This window comes from Dreissena polymorpha, chromosome 2 (genome assembly GCF_020536995.1).
Source record: "Dreissena polymorpha isolate Duluth1 chromosome 2, UMN_Dpol_1.0, whole genome shotgun sequence".
NCBI lineage: Eukaryota > Metazoa > Mollusca > Bivalvia > Myida > Dreissenidae > Dreissena > Dreissena polymorpha.
Window position 1 is genome coordinate 124,341,782 of NC_068356.1, and position 16,904 is coordinate 124,358,685.

The following is a 16,904-nucleotide window of genomic DNA, read 5'->3' on the forward strand; positions in this document are numbered from 1 at the left end:
CAACAAACAGCCGCGCAAGGTAGGTTTTTTTTCAACATCTTTGCTGATCATACTCTGACTTTCATACGACCTAGTGCATGTAATATGGCATGCATATAGCTTTCGATCGGTATATCACGCGTTTTGTGTGTTGCTCTGGTTTTCGAGAACACTTCGGCGCAAATTTTCATTTAAGAAGCAAACGTCAGTAGTAAAATTACAAAAAGTCAGTGTTCTCGAAAATTAACTATCACAGAACTGTCTATGCTCTACCGGAAGAACAAATATTGCATATGCTATGCATAAACAAACAAAAATATCTACCGGATAATAAATAAACGTTTAAAGGGTGAAAACAAATATGGCAAACGTCAGTAAAACGTTTAGGAATGGCAAACGTCAGTAGCAAAAATATGCAAACGACAGTAGACGAAAAAATTCAGGCGTTTAATTTAATAAAAAACATGTGAAACAATATAGTTTATGCTAATTAAGATTAAAATTAGATATAACAAGTTAAGATTGATATTATAAATTAATGCACGACATATATAAATTCTGCAACAACAAAAAATAACTAATGTTAAAGTGATATTATGGGCATCTAACAGTTTATAGGTGTCTATCGCAACCGTTGATTATTTTAGGTGTTTTCACTTCATATACACTTATATTTGTTAATGCAGCATCAACATATTTACAAATATCCCGGTAAGAGAAATATAATGCTTTGGAATATTAACCGTAATTTCGTTTTGGCAACTGACGACAGGAACGATTCGATTTACAATGTGAATCTTAACTGTTTTTTATGCAGATTCGTTCATACGACACAAAGACACTTATTTTGTTTCACGGATCATTTCGTAATGTTCAAACAAGTAAAATAGTATAAGTCACAAATCAATAAGATTGCATATTAATTTATTAAAGTGATATTATGAATTGAGCTGAAAAAGTTACAGGTCAAAAGAGTTAGTTAAAATGTGGTTAATGACCCATTATCTGCAACGCATCTTGCTACCAGTTGTTTATAAAAAATATATAATATATTCGACACTTTACGTGACTGGTGAGTCCTCTTCCGGGGTCCTCTTAGTCGGAATGATCCGTGAAACAAAATAGTGTCTTTGTGTCGTATCACCACACATGAAGTATACATTCAACGATAAATTCGCCACACATGAAGTATACATTCAACGATAAATTCGCCACACATGAAGTATACATTCAACGATAAATTCTGAGATAAATTTTTTAGTCTTGCTCTGGGAAACGGGACTCAACCCATGTTCGTGAAGTGACGTCCCAGATTAGCCGGTGTCGTCCGCACAGGCTAATCTGGGGGCGACATTTTTCTCACACGCCTTAATTAAGTCAATTTTTCCCATACTCATCTTATGTCGTAATGCTTAATTCCCTTCATGCAATCAAAGCATCAAACATTTCTGCGAAGACGCAAGTCTCTCGGTAATTTGGCAGCTCGGACAACATATCGATTCTGATGTTCGTAAGATTGATTGACTTCTGGAATCTTGTTTCCATCGAGTGTCATTGAACGCTGATATTTGTAGATGTTAAGTTTGCCTTAAGGCTAAGTCGCCGTGAAAGTTTAATACCGACGAAAGACAATTATGTGTGTACCAAATAGAAACGCTGAGGTCTGCAGTGGAAAATATGAACAATCGGTTATTCGAATTAGCCCGTATTAATTATTGATACATCTATTTATTAACATATTTTATCGGTTCTGGTTAAATATAAACGATCCTCGCACTTGGTAAACAGGACTTAAAGCATGTTCGTATAGTGTGCATGGGCTAGCATTTGTATTTTGCCACTAGGAGGGGATTTTTTAATTTATTTATAATGTTTGTACCACTCTTGGACGACATTACGAGTGCGTTTAAATATAAAATAAAATTTATTTTTGTGATTAACATGCCGTTGTGTTTTCTTATTTATAAGTTCATTTGCTTCACCAAAACTTATGTACCTGTTATCTCCGGATAAGGTTGGCTCCAGTTGAATCATAAAGATCGGGAACAACAGTAAGTAGAGGCAAGTCGAACCTGTCACACGTTTAACATACGTAAATACCAAGTCGAACCGGTCACACGTTTAACCAACGTCACCGGACATACATTTGTATAATGTATCGTAGATGTACTTGTAGATGTATATAAATTATTTTACGATTCTTTGTTAAGATAACGGCATTCTTAATTGAGTATAGTAATCGTATTCCTCGATCTGCAGTAGTTATTTTAGTGAATTACAATTAGAAATTAGTACGAATCCCCAATTGTTCACGTTAACTAATGCTCACAAATTACTCGTGCATTATCACATACACTAGTTCTGAGTAAATTTTATAGTTAACCTATGAAATAGCTGATATCTAAATATTTTAACCAATAAAATGTGTCGTTGCGACATGGAGGTGACAAAAAGACGCATTTTAGATCATTCCGTGATCAGCTATTTGACGGAGCACGTAAGTAAATATATATTTGAAATATATTTGGTTCATTGCAGGTAAATATCTTTATCATTATTTCTAAGATTACCTTTCACAAGTAACTGTTTAATATTTAATATTTCATTTTGCTTATGTATGTGCGTTTTTTGTCTGATAAAATATTGTATTGTTTATTTAATATAATATCTTATTGCTATTTTAATGTTGTAATGTTTTACTTTGCTCACCATATCTGTTAGTAAACCATATCTGTTGGTAAACCATATCTGTGTGTAAACCATTTATTATATTGCTTATCCTTGTTATTTATAAAATTGATGATTCCGTGATCAGCTATTTGACGGAGCACGTAAATAAATATATATTTGAAATATAGTTGGTTCGTTGCAAGGTTGTTTATGTAAACACCCTGGTTATCACATATTGGGAATTGGCTACAACCCACCGTCGCTCAATACATAAAAACCCATACGGTGACACCTACGTAAAAACGAAATCTTCTCCAATAGTGAAACCCTCAAAACAATCACAATTCATTTCACCCTATGTATGGTTTGATTATTATCTAATATGTATTTTGCAATAGTTTAATATAAAAAAAATGGAAAGGTTTCCATGAGTATGTGTGATGTTTCACTGGTCTTCGTTAGCTATTGACGTTTTTCGTTGTAATTAGCGTTTGCATTCGCAGATTTGTTCGGCTTCAAAAAATGACGTTCTAATCGAATTATTTGATTGGTAAAATACGCTGTTTAAATTCATGTAACATACCTTCGCGAAAAGTGGCACAATGAAATAATATTTTGTAGCTTTATACTTATCACAACACTCGATTGCGTACAGTATTGTCAAATGCTTAAAAAAAATTTTTCTCAAACGATGTTTGTTTTCTAAACATATTTCCAAAACTGTGCATCCCATACATGAACAATTCTTAAGTTGTTGCTAACGTCATAATGGCATTATGTCGTAATTCAAATTTGTGTGTGCAGTCCCAAATATCTTCATCCCCGTAAAGGGGTTTAAATTACAGTGCTTGTATATTCAATGTCTGTCGCTGAATTAAAGATGAGCAGAAGTTACATTGCATTTTCAAAAGTAATATTGATGAATAATGCATTTATTTAGTTTTTAGACGCCTCATCCTCCTACTCTAAATAAATTTATGTTCAAATATTTCCAATAAATGGTTCTTCCCAACAGTCTCCGTGTTATTATTACTCTCATCATGATGTTGAATTTTGCTATTGCCATAGATAATCAATTAAGATGCCAGTTATGTAAGCTTTTAAACATAAACACATAAAGAGATTTCAATTTACACAAGTACCTATTGTTTAATGCCAGTCAATTGCATATTCAAACAGTTAGCATAAACATATATTTTTTAATCTGAGAATACTAAAACTCTCATTGAACTCGGATAATAATGTCAACTTGCATTGCACTTGAATTTATTATATTTGTTTAGATGTGCATTTTCAATGGATGTGTATCCACATCCTATACTAAATTAAAAATATATATTGGCTGAAGTATATAATTGGGAAAACTAAATTAACAAAAACATGTGTGCTGCTTAATTCTTTATTCACACGTGCAATAAAAGATCATATAGGTTTGACTATAATGTACGCGATTAAAATCCAATATAAAAGTAAACATTAAATTAAAAAATAATTCCGAAATGTCCATCCGAATCGAGCGCCTCAGTTGTTGTCGCTCTAGGCCGATTTCGAGCCGCTCTCCTCACTTGCGGATTTGCCGGAACCGGAAGCAGATTTGTCAGCCTTCGTCTCGTCTGAGGCAGCAGCGGTCATTGCAGCTTCAACTGCGGCGTCCCCGTTCATCAGACTCATCAGGGCGCTGACCCTTTCGGTGTCGGCAGCGTCTACGTTGACACAGATCTGAAGGGTCGATTCGGGGCAGAGTCCCTTGCATTCCGGCTTCTTGTTTTTTCCGTCTATATAAAAAACGGTCGACTATTATAATAATTTATTCTTATTTCAATATAATATTAGCAGCCTAGTGTAGCAACAATTACACACATATTTTCAGTAATAGATCAAAAGGAATAAGAACAATAGTTATAGTAGATATGAAAGCGATGGTGATGATAGATTATTTTTTTTTTGTATTTTGTTTTGAAACTATTTTTCTTTTTCTATAGAACGTATAAATCGTATATAGCGCTGGCAGTTTTGTGGATGGTGAAACAATATCAAAACCACTCGGCATCGATAATGCAATTATTGATTCAGGGTGGGAAAGCAGTTACCCATATTCAGAACTGAGCGCGTACCCACACGTTATTGTGACATCTAACATAAAACTGTATATATACATGTACGAACAAATTAAATAAAGTTATGCAATAAGAACACCAGTGGTGTAATATATAACATCCAATAAATACGTACATGCGTAAGCGTTGCCATTGGCTGCTTTGGCCTCGGCGGCGTCTGTGGGAGCCACGGTCCCCTTCCCAGAATCCACTGCGGGAGCCTCAACTGCGGGCGCATCTCCGGCGGGTGCCTTTCAGGCGTCGCCGGTGGCCTTGGCGGACACGCTCATGGCAAGACCGATCACACACAATACGAAAAGGCAACGCATTCTGATCTGTAAAATATGAGATATGTTTTGATTGAATCTTCTGTGCCCATTACAGAATCACTATAACGCACCACTACGACGCAAAATTAATTATCAATGAATGTTCACAGATGGCCATAGGACCCACATTGTGTTCACAGAAGGCCATAGGACCCACATTATTTCGGTTGTCCACCTAATGTTAAGCTCAAATAATTAAATAATCAAGCTGACATTTCAATGTTAAATTGGCCTTTTTACTATGTAACCTTCCTTGGCAATAACCATATCACTATTGAACTTCCGGCGATGATTATTACGGACACATTTGTTCCCATGCTGTTTCCAAAATGTTTCAGAAGTTTAATTTGACCGTGCATCGGATCCTACTATGAGATCTTTACCCAACACGCGCATGGAAAGTACACATTTTATTTCTATTCGAAATGAGCCTCGCTCTGGATTAACGTTAATCGATACGTGTTTGTCGTCCCAGATTAGCCAGTGTAGTTCGCATAGTAAAATCAGGGACGAAACTTCCCGCTATTTTTCGTTTACAGGAAGTCTCTTCTTAGCGAAAGTCCAGTTGGTGCGGAAAGTGTCGTAAACTATTAGCCTGTGCAGACTGCACAGGCTTAGCTTGTAAGACACTGTACGTCCATGCATTAAACCGTTTTCCAGGAGCGAGGCTAACATGTAGATCGTATAAGCGCATTATTACTATTGTACTTAGAAATGTCTGAGGCATCTACTTCCGTAAGAAATCAAATAAAGAACGTCCGAACCTTATCCCAATTTAAGAGGTGCAATTCTAATTGTACACAACAACTGTATCGTTACAAATAGTGAGCATGGACATAGCAATTGTACTTCATACACACTTAAATATTACTTGTGCAATACAATTAAAATAATGAACATAGGCGAGTGCACGCCATTTCTGTGGACTTGTCGTAACCCTTTGATTTGATTAATATAAACGGCATTGACTTAAACACGTACACATACGGCATAAAGGAAAATTCTTATGGCTATAAGCGATATGTTCCACAAAGTTGAGTCCTGTGTTAAGTCACGTACACGTCAATATGATCACATGTATTTGGAAAAATGACATTTAAACTGGTAATTCGATAGATATGGTAGTTTTAATATTTAACATTTAACATTGCTATTGTTTGCTGTTGACATGCCATAGTAGGCAAAACGCCGGAGAATGTGGAAAACATCTAGACAAAATGCAGTCTCTTCTTAGCGAAAATCCAATTAAGGCGGAATTCTCCGTCCCTGATTAGCCTGTGAGGACTGCACAGGCTATTCATGAACGACACTTTACGTGCATGAAATTAAACCCAGTATTCCGAGAGCGAGGCGCATTTATATTCTTATTGCTATTCATGGAGTCCGCAGGTACACACATTGAAAACTAAAAGTATGGTGTTTCGTAACCGCGATAGGTCAATAAATAATAAACGTTGTACTTACATCGGACAAAATAAAAAATCTATAGAATTTTTTTTTTTATTCAAATGAAAAATAAATAGCAACCAACAATGAAAGCAGTTATTTGATAAATACAAAATCAAAATAATATCCATACACGTTGAAAGTAAAATGCCATATGCCACTTCAAAATGAAATTGAATTAAAACGACAACATCTGCACAAATTAAACACATATATAAATCAAAGAATCTTAAATAAGCAAATACATAAAGCAATTTAAAAGACTTACCACTTTGTTGAGTGAAAGTACCGGTAGAAGTAGAGAAGACTTTTTCAACTTTTTGTCGTCGAGTAACGAGACTTTTCGAAGGACCCGTAATTTATACTTTTCTGTAACAATTACCACAATCTCTGAAAGGAGCCCCATCAAACAAAGGCCTGTCTCTCCCGCAATGCTGTCAGAATATTTGCCTGTACGAAAAGCGGACCGCAATAGCAAGATAATAATTATTATTCAGATGGATGTTGATTATGCTTTTGGTACGAAATTACTTGGGACGAGTTCACGTACGATATTCTTTTGTATCGCTTGAATATTAAAAAACATTAGACCAATTATTTTTCATATTATTCAATATGTCCTAAAAGACCTTGTTAGCAAAAAAATACAACACGTCACAGTTCACAAAAACAATCTTAAAGAACGGTATTTGTGTCTGTTCATACGTACGAGTAAATTATATATTATGTAAGGCAAGTTGGTGGGAAGCTTGTCCGATCGTTTTTATATTATTTAGCTACTGTCCTATTCACGATGTCGATATCTACATTTACACATATAGCAATTCCTGAATTGCTTTTCTGTTTTTACTTTGCTTTGATTTCTACAGTAGTTGATGTTTATTCTATAAGCAGATTTTGGTGAAAATTCTTACAAATCAGCATTTCTCTGCAACAACCGCGACGGAACTAAAATGTGATAACAAGACATTACATCCAAAATTTAGAGGTTCATATAGAAGCAAAGACAATAATAGAAGTCTTGTTTTTGTGTGTACGGTTTAAATTAAGGGTATGTAGTTTTGCTGCTTATTGCGGTCCGATGCAATTCACCTCGTTATCGCTAATAAGGATGTGTGAGCCGCGCTCTCGGAAAACGGGTCTTAATGCATGTGAATAAAGTGTTGTCTAATATAAGCCTGTGGAATCAGCCCATCGACCACACTTTCCTCTTCTAGGGGGATTTTCGTTTGAAGGAAGTATCTTCTTATCGAAGTTCTAGTTTACACTGAAATTTCGTCCGTACTTTACGCATTTGCTTTAAGCCCCGTTTTCCCAGAGCGTGGTTTAAATATTTTGGAAAAGGAAAGTCAATAATAAATGACAGTTCACTAAACTAAACTATAATACGCATGTTGTAATGGTGGAGAAGTGTTCTGATGTTTGTGTGTTTGGATGTTTTGCCGTTTTCAACAGCATTGCAGTCATAGCGCGGTCGTAAGCTGGTTTACCGGCAGTACGTGTACACATGCATCAGAGGTAGGAGCAGAATGGCCGTCGAAAAAATATTCAAAACAAATCCTTATGGCTTGCAAGGATTGTGATCGTGTTGACAATCGGATCCACAATCCTCCTATTAGTAGTCCACCACTTTATGATTTAATTTGAGTTCATTGATATTATCATGATTTTCTTGCCAAACTAATATACCTCTTTCAATCTATGCCATCTTTAACGAATTAATTTCGGGTCCTCTTGACATCTTAAGAAAATGTTTGCTTATACCGATTTTCATTTACGAACAGAATAAAATATTTTGAAAAATATAAACACGCATTCACAGTCGTATTCAAGCCAAGTTCCGGGTCACACAAATTGAGAAAGGTTATGAGATGCGTTTCAATGAAAACATATTATGTCAAACATGTCATTTACGCAAGAATAAATTTCCAAAATTACGTTTTTTGAAAATGTTTATTGCACTACTTGTTTGCTAATATTTTTAATAATTTGCTAAAGAAATCGGACGGTTTCTACATTAAACAAAAAGGCTCTCACAAAAAACGATTTCTTAAAAAAAATCAGCAGTCAAACGATTTGATCCATAATGAAGTATAAAATAGATTTTGGTAACGGCTGAAATATTGTGACACGTCTGAAGATCGGATGTAGTCGGATGTAGTAGGATATTTAATTGACCACAACTCTTAGTAGAACCTCGGTCTGGCTAAACTGGGCTTAATGCGTGTGTGGAAAGTGCCGTCCCAGATTAGCCTGTATAGTCTGCCCGGGCTAGTGAGGGTCGACACTTTACGTGTTCAAAGTACTTTTCGTTTACAAAAAAAATCACTTTTTTTTAACGAAAATCCAGTTTAAGCGGAAAGTGTCGTTAAGCCCGCTCGGACTGCGCAGGCTTATCTGGGACGGTACTTTTCACAAATGCATTAAACCCAGTTTTCACAGAACGATGATCATTAGTTCAAGAAATTGTTTTATTCATTTTTTTTTTAAAAACAGAACCAAAGAAACATGATACTATTTTCATCTATTGGACAAAATATGCATTCATTAAAAACTCATGATAATAACATTTTACCTTAGTTGCTATATGCCATTTCACCGCCCCTCTCAATTCAATAAAATGACTCTAAGAAATGAAAAAGATCAACAAAAAGGTTTAATATTTTGGGGGGCTATATTAAGAGTTAATCCGAAAACTCGCATAGTCCGAAAACTTAAATTTATGACGCTAGATAATGTGTATACATGTATATATGGTATTGCATTTAACCACACCCTGTATATAATAGTATATACCGTTCACAAATTTATTTATTATATTCTGCATATCCATCATAAAGATGTGAGTCTCGCACTGGGAAAACAGGCCTTAATGATTTACGTGAAGTATCGTCCCAATTAAGCCTGTGCAGTCTACACAGGCTAATCAGGGACGACACTTTCCGCTTTAATGCAATTTTTCGTTTTTAAGAAGTGTCTTCTATCAGAATATTCAGTTTAGGCGGAAGGTGTCCTCCTTGATAATCCCGTGCGGACTTCGCAGACTTATCTTGGACGGCACTACAGGAGCATGTATTAAACCCCTTCTGTAAAAAGCTTTTGGTATATTGTACATACCTATTACATATATCTACATTCACCAGCAATGACGCAAAATTACCTTCCATCAGTTCTTGTCATGTGGCGGTAAGGACCCATCGATCATTTTATTCTGGCATCCACCAAGACAGAAAATCAAACACAATATTGGGAATTGCCCTCATAAACCGGGGAAATTAGAGTCTTCCCGATCGCCCAATGAAGTGTCATATCTAGCGCCGAATAACAGATTGGCTCCTAATTGCGATGTCTGGTGTTCGCACATGATCTGTACATAATGGACATAGGTGTTCATTATTTAAATGGAAATGCAGTGTTATCGTGTATGATTTTATGCTGACATTTTGAAACTGTTCTGAAATCAAGATAAAATCGTTAATTTAACTGCTTTTCGAAATAATTGTTCAATAATAACATGATATCCGTTTCTTGGATTTTGAAGTGACGGTGATTCTCGTTTAACAATATGTTAGCTAGATTAAACAATAGAAGAATGTAACATAGAAGCCTCGTTCTTGGAAAACTGGGCTTAATGCATTGGCGTAAAGTGTCATCCCAGATTAGCATGTGAAGTTTGCACAGGCTAATCAGGGGTGAAATTGTTCGCTTTTAGTGAATTTTAAAGGAAATCACTTCTTTGAGCAAATCCATTTTAGGCGGGAAGTGCCGTCAATGCGCATGCTAATTTGGAGACGCGGTATGGGAAAACGGGCCTTTAAGCATATGCGTAACGTGTCGAACCAGATAAGCATGTGCACTCCGCACAGGCTAATGAAGGATGACACTGTCCGCATTAATCTGGATATTTGTTTAAAATATATTTCCTATAAACGAACAATTTAATTTAATCGGAAAGTGTCGAGCCGGATTATTCTGTGCGGACTGCATAGGCTAATCTGTCACGACAATTTACCCACGTGCATTTAGCATAGCTCTCCCAGAACGCGGCTCATTACTAGTCCGATGTTCATGATTGTGTATTTTGGTCGAGAGGATGTTCTTGATAACAATTTCTGCACAATTAAAGTATAGTGGACAAAACTTTAAAAAGGGATAAGTGAAAATAAATATTGTTACTTCATTGAGCAATTTGAACACAAACGCCGCCTCGTCCTGGTCCCACAGTGACGTCAGCACGGAACCCTTGAGGTCGCAGATCACTTTGGCGCTGTCGAAGTGCACGCGCGCGTTGATCACGTGATAGCAGTTGTCATTTCGATGGACCCAAGCCGTCTGACATCCCTCAGGACCCAGCGTCTCTATTTAAATAATAATTGAGACGCGCTTTGGAAAAACGGGGCTTAATGCACATGCGTCAAGTGTCGTCCCAGATTTGCCGTCCACACAGGATATTCCGGGGCAAATCTTTCTGTCAAAACTGGATTTTCTCTGAGAAGAGACTTCCTTTAAACGAAATAAATACCACAAAAGCGGAGTGTGACGTCTCTGATTAGCCTGTTCAGACTGCACATTCTAATATGGGACGACACATTACGCACATGCATAAAACCCCGTTTTAGTCGCTGCGGTGGTCCCAGGCCGTCTGAAATCCCTCAGGACCCAGAGTCTCTATTAATATAATAACGGGGCTTAATGCATATGCGTCAAGTGTTGTCCCAGATTAGCCGTCCGCACAGGTTATTCAGGGACAAAACTTTCTGCCAAAATTGGATTTTCGTTCAACGAAATAAATACCATAAAAGCGGAATGTGTCGTCCCTAATTAGACAGTGCGGACTGCACAGTCTAATGTGGGACGACACATTACGCACATGCATAAAAACACGTTTTAGTCGCTGCGGTGGACCCAGGCCGTCTGAAATCCCTGGGAACAAGCGTCTGTTATCAATTAAAAAAACTTTGATATCATAGAAACAGACACATTTATAATACATATATGCAACCATAACTATATAATGCAACCATATAATTTAAAATTTTGATCATCGCTGTGGGAAAACGGGATTAATGCATTTGCGTTAAGTGTCGTCCGAGATAAGCCTGTGCAGTCCGCACAGGTTAATCAGGGTCGCCAGTTTTCGCTTAGACTGGTTTTTCGTTTAGAAGAGACTTCCTTTTTACGAAACATTCCATTAAAGCGGAAAATGTCGTCTTTAATAAGCCTGTGCGGGCTGCACAGGCTCATCTGGGACGACACTCTACGCATATGCATTAAGTCCTGTTTTACCAGAGTGTGTTTCAATTAACTTTAAGCAGTAGTCACTGCGGTAGCCACAACGCCAAAAATGCCTCTGGACCTGTAAATCATTTATAGTGCCTCTTTTTAAACTTCAAACGTAAATTTTGCTATACCTTTTTCATCATACAATTATTTAACGAGAATAAACAATGTTAGGTTCATAATAATTACTTTCATCATCAAACAGTGTAGTGCAATATTGAGGAATCATTCACCTACCAGAGGCCGAAGAATAGATTACCGCAAAAATCCAGACCAGAAAATTTGCAACGCTCTTCATTTTCAATCCATGTCGTTTCCATGTAATCACCATTAGACTGAGACTTCAATGTCAATTAAAACGTATTGTATTGTTATCAAAACTTTTTATTAACGTCGAGCTTCGTGAAGTGAATATTTCAAAAAACATTTTATTGTATTTTATCGTAGATTGTTTGTTTAGTAACGCACTCCTGTAATACAAATATTTATATTCGAGGCTCTATTGTTTAATCTAGTTAACCTGTGTTTTTTTTATCTTTGAAATTAATTTTGTTTAGATAAATTCTGCAATATTTAATTGTGAAATGTGTTTGAGGCTGCTATAAAGCTGCTGCCATTGTTGGTATTTCCATAATATTTCAGGTTGTAATCAATAATTTTAGCTTTCTTTGTCAACACATAATTTTCAGACTCATCTCAAGTTGGAATTCGAATAAAAAATTCTACATGCAGTACGTTTTGTTATAAAATTGGAACCACGTTTTGTTGGTAGTCGCGGGACATAGACGTCGTTTTTAATATCTTGGTGTTCCTTTTTACTCTAAGATTATTTTTCTTTGTGGATCGTGATAAAAAAATTGTTTGTTTTTTGCGCACCAAAAAGGGATGCGAAGTTTTTTGTTGTTGTTGTCGTAAAATCATTACGAATATAATATTTTGGATGAAATAAAAATGGACAGAAAAGACGACAAATATTATCATTCGCCGATCATGAATAATCCATTTTGATTCTAATTTCTGATTGCTCTAATGTGTGGTCAGAGACGCGAAAACACACGTGCCTCGCACTAGTAAAACGGGCTTAAAAATAGTTTACTCCCAGAATGATATCGCCTTTTCTCCCTGACTAAATCCCTTTTATCTCACAGCATGATTATGTCATGATCTGTCACCAAGAGCATTGCATTTTTTCGTAAGCCTCGGCTTGGAAAAACGGGGCTTAATGCATGTGGGTTAAGTGACTTACCAGAATATCTCGGACGACATTTTCCTGCTATACTTGATTTTCGTTTAAAAGAGACTTCGTCTAAGCGAAATATTCAATGAAAGAGGAAAGTGTCGTGCCTGATAAGCCTGTGCGAAAAGCACAGGCTAATTTTGGGCTTCGTTTTACGCACATGCATGACGCCCCGTTTTAACAAAGCGCAGCTAATTTTATACCGCTAAGTCGGTTCATACAATCAAAACATTGAACATTTCTGTCAAGACGCAAAGTCTATCGGTAATTTGGCAGAAAGAGCAAAATATCCATACCGGCATTCGTTAGATTGATTGACTTCTGGAATCTGTTTCCATCGAGTTTCATTGAACGCTGATATTTGTAGATTTTTGCTTAGTCTTTTTGCAAAGACGCCGGGGAAAGTTTAATTCCGACAATAGACAATCATTTGTGTACAAAGTACAAACGCTGAGATCTAAAGTTGAAAATATCAACGATAAATTATCCGATTTTTCCAATATTTATTGTTAAAACATTATTTATAAACATGTTTTATCCGTTTTGGTAGAAATTAAATTACCCGCGCTGTGGGAAAACCGGCGTTAATGCACATTCCTAAAGCATCGTCCCACATGAGTCTGTGCAGTCTGTTCAGGCTAACCAGGAAAGACACATTCTGATTTAATGGAATTTTTCCTTTGCAGGTAGTGTTTTCAAAACGAAAATCCAATATATGCTGAACGTTTCGGCCCAAATAAGCCTGTACGAACTGCACAGGCTTAACTGAATCGACACTTTACGCATTGAACTCCGCTGTCCAAAAGGGAAACTCTACTAAAATTGTTCCAGTTTATTATTGTTTACTTTCCTGTGTTTGCCAACTGACTGTAAATACTAGCAGCATTTCGATCTTGTCAACATTCTTATTAAACTAAGTAGGAATCAACGCGCAACTTGCTGTAGTTGTGTTTGCATAATTATAACTTTGTGGTTATTTCTCTACTTAACCACACAGGAGGAAGATAACTCAAGACTGTCTAGAGTAGTTTTACGTTTCAATATAATTAGAATATTTGATTCACAGATAACTCAAGAGCATCAAACGTCAAGGCTCCAATCAATTTGTGGAACTGAATGGAGTTCACTCCCTTGCTCCTTCCCACGCTTTCTGTGACTGCAGTAGAAGTCCTGATTAACCATGTATTACTCAAAATATAATATTACACGAAGAAAACCGCTGTCTTTGTCCAACAGTTTCCCTCTAAAGACTGACAAAACCATTCCCAATAGTAAGAGAACTGACCACAAGAAATATGTTACACGAAGAAAACCGCTGTCTTTGTCCAACAGTTTCCCTCCAAAGACTGACAAAACCATTCCCAATAGTAAGAGAACTGACCACAAGAAATATGTTACACATAAGTAAAATAGGGTTAAAAACCACTCGGGTACATACTCCCCCGCTTTCCTAAATGACGTCCCGTCATAAAGTATACGTCTGTGTTTGTCCATGCAATATTACACTAAAATTTTATACACCATATACACTACCATCTATTTACAACTACGTAGTACTATTCATATCTGTAACACTACTGAAAGTTTTACATGCTATCAAACTTCCTCACACAGATATGTAGTATACTTTGTACTTCATACAAAGTATATAGTTATTCACTTTGCTAACTTCCCCCACAACAGAAATTGTGACCGCACAATTCTAAATGTTTTACTTTACTTTTCTTCTTATGTAAAACAATAATGATAAAACACTTATTAAAACATTTAATAATTTATTATTTATTTATGAAAATACATAAAATTCATTTCATAACAGCTCCAATTAACTGGAGAGCTATGTTAGAATCGATTTGATCTAAAATACCAGCATCAAACAATACAGATAATGCTTTAATTTTACAATCATGAGAATTATTAACCATGCAATTAAGATGGTAATCTTTTAGTCTAGTCGGTGGATGTCTTTCTCTGGTAGATCTTCTAGGTACTGGGACGGGAGGTTCTCTAGCTGTTTCTGTCAAAACAGACTGACTTCTCCGTGTCCTCTCTGCACCATCTTCTATTCTGACATCCCGACCTGTGTCTGTATGCTGAATGTCTTTTTCAGTGTCATGTCCTAAGGGTTCTTCAGCTGCTTCTATACTATTGCCATGGAGTATCTCAGCTCCTTGACCAGTCATATCAGCTGCTTCTTCACCTGCTTCATCAGTTCTTTCTTCAGGTTCGTCAATGGTTTCTTCTGTCCGCTCAGCAGAAACAATTTCTTCTAAGTCTCTCAGACTATCTTCATGTTCTTCTTCTTGACTCTCTTCAATGTGTATATCTACATCTGCTTCATTCACTTCTATGCATGGATTTTGGGCGTCCCCAATTTGTTTTGTAGTAACTACAAAATCTAGTCCATCTTCATCTTCGTCCTCAGTGACGTCACATACAACTTTCCCATCTGTTTCTTCTTTATCAGAATTCACTTCTGACACCCTTGAACTTTTCTCAAGTCCAATATTTTCTGTTCCTCCACTATCAAAAACTTCATTCTGACTTCTAATCAGAATCAGCAAGTTTCTGTGGAGAACCTTTTCTCTACCTGAACCCATTTCTTTGACTAAGTATTCTTGTTCTTCAAATCTATCAGCAATTTTATGCTTCCCATCAAATGATACTTTTCTTACTAGAACATGATCACCAAATGATATCCTAACAGCTTTTGCCTTTTTATCATATTGTTTCTTTTGTTTATCTTTTGCCTTAGTTACATGTTTTTCTACAATATGTTGTGTTGTTTTCATTCTATATCTTAAATCCTCCAAGTATTCAAATGTAGATTTGTTGCCAAAATCCTCTCTTGACTTTTCAAAAACTGCATCAATGTGCAATTTTGGTTTCCGACCAAACATCAATTCATGTGGTGAAAATCCAGTTGAGTCATGAGGAATGCAATTATATGCAAAACCTAATGAGTTAATATAATGTTTCCAATCTGTTTTCTGTTCTTTTTCAAGTGTTCCTAACATATCTTAAAGTGTCCTATTAAATCTCTCTGGTCCGGCATTCCCTTGTGGATGGTATGGAGTTGTATGGCTCTTTTTTATATTGGTCAATTTACATAGTTCTTTAATGATTTCACTTTCGAAATTGGCCACTTGATCTGAATGTAGGCGTGTCGGTATTCCATAATGTATTATAAAATTATTGTAGAATGCTTCTGCTGTTGTTTTGGCTGTCTGATTTCTAGTTGGTATGGCTAAAGCATATTTGGTGTAATGGTCTGTTATGACAAGTACATTGTCAATGCCTCCTTTAGCTTGTTCAAGTGTCAAATAATCAAAACACACTAACTCGAGTGGATATGTGGTATTAATGCTAACTAGTGGAGCTCTCTCATTAGTATTGTTCTTTCTTCTCAAACACCGTTCGCAACCATTAATCCACTGTTCTATATCGGCTGCTACACCTGGCCAATAAAATCTCTCTTTCATTAATTTGGTTGTTCTCTCCTTTCCAGGATGACCTACATTGTTGTGCAATCCTTTTAATATTTCTTCTTTGTAACAGTCAGGTATGACAAGCTGTTCAATTAATCTATCTTCTTCTTTAATGTTTCTAAAAAGAATGCCTCTCTTTATTTTAAAATGTTTAAATTGTTTCCTCATAATAGAGTCTTGTTTAGAATTAAACTTTGTTGGTATTTTCTGGTCAATGACAGCTTTTCTCCATCTATCAATTAAAGGATCATGTCTTTGTTTCTGTCGGATTTCTCTCAACTCTTTCTGTGCCAATCCTTGACCCAATTCTTCTGTTGCCTCAACAATGTGGATACTAGCCATTGGCAGAGTTTCTATTATTGACCTAACAGTATCTGAG

At 36.2% G+C, this 16,904-nt stretch overlaps 1 protein-coding gene across 2 annotated transcripts in view; it reads right to left on the minus strand.

Moving 5' to 3' along the window:
• The window catches only part of LOC127868857 (uncharacterized), a 40,214-nt gene that overhangs the window by 11,698 nt on the left and 11,612 nt on the right, over positions 1-16,904 (minus strand). Inside the window, exons 2-4 of one of the 2 annotated variants that reach the window (XM_052411007.1) lie at positions 10,697-10,878; positions 9,681-9,887; positions 6,789-6,970 (exon numbers count right to left, since the gene is read on the minus strand). In XM_052411007.1, coding sequence (XP_052266967.1) covers positions 6,789-6,970; positions 9,681-9,687 — 189 coding nt within the window. In that variant the 5' untranslated portion in view covers positions 9,688-9,887; positions 10,697-10,878. Of the gene's footprint in view, positions 1-6,788; positions 6,971-9,680; positions 9,888-10,696; positions 10,900-16,904 lie in introns of those variants that run through there. The other variant, XM_052411008.1, reaches the window with a different exon arrangement.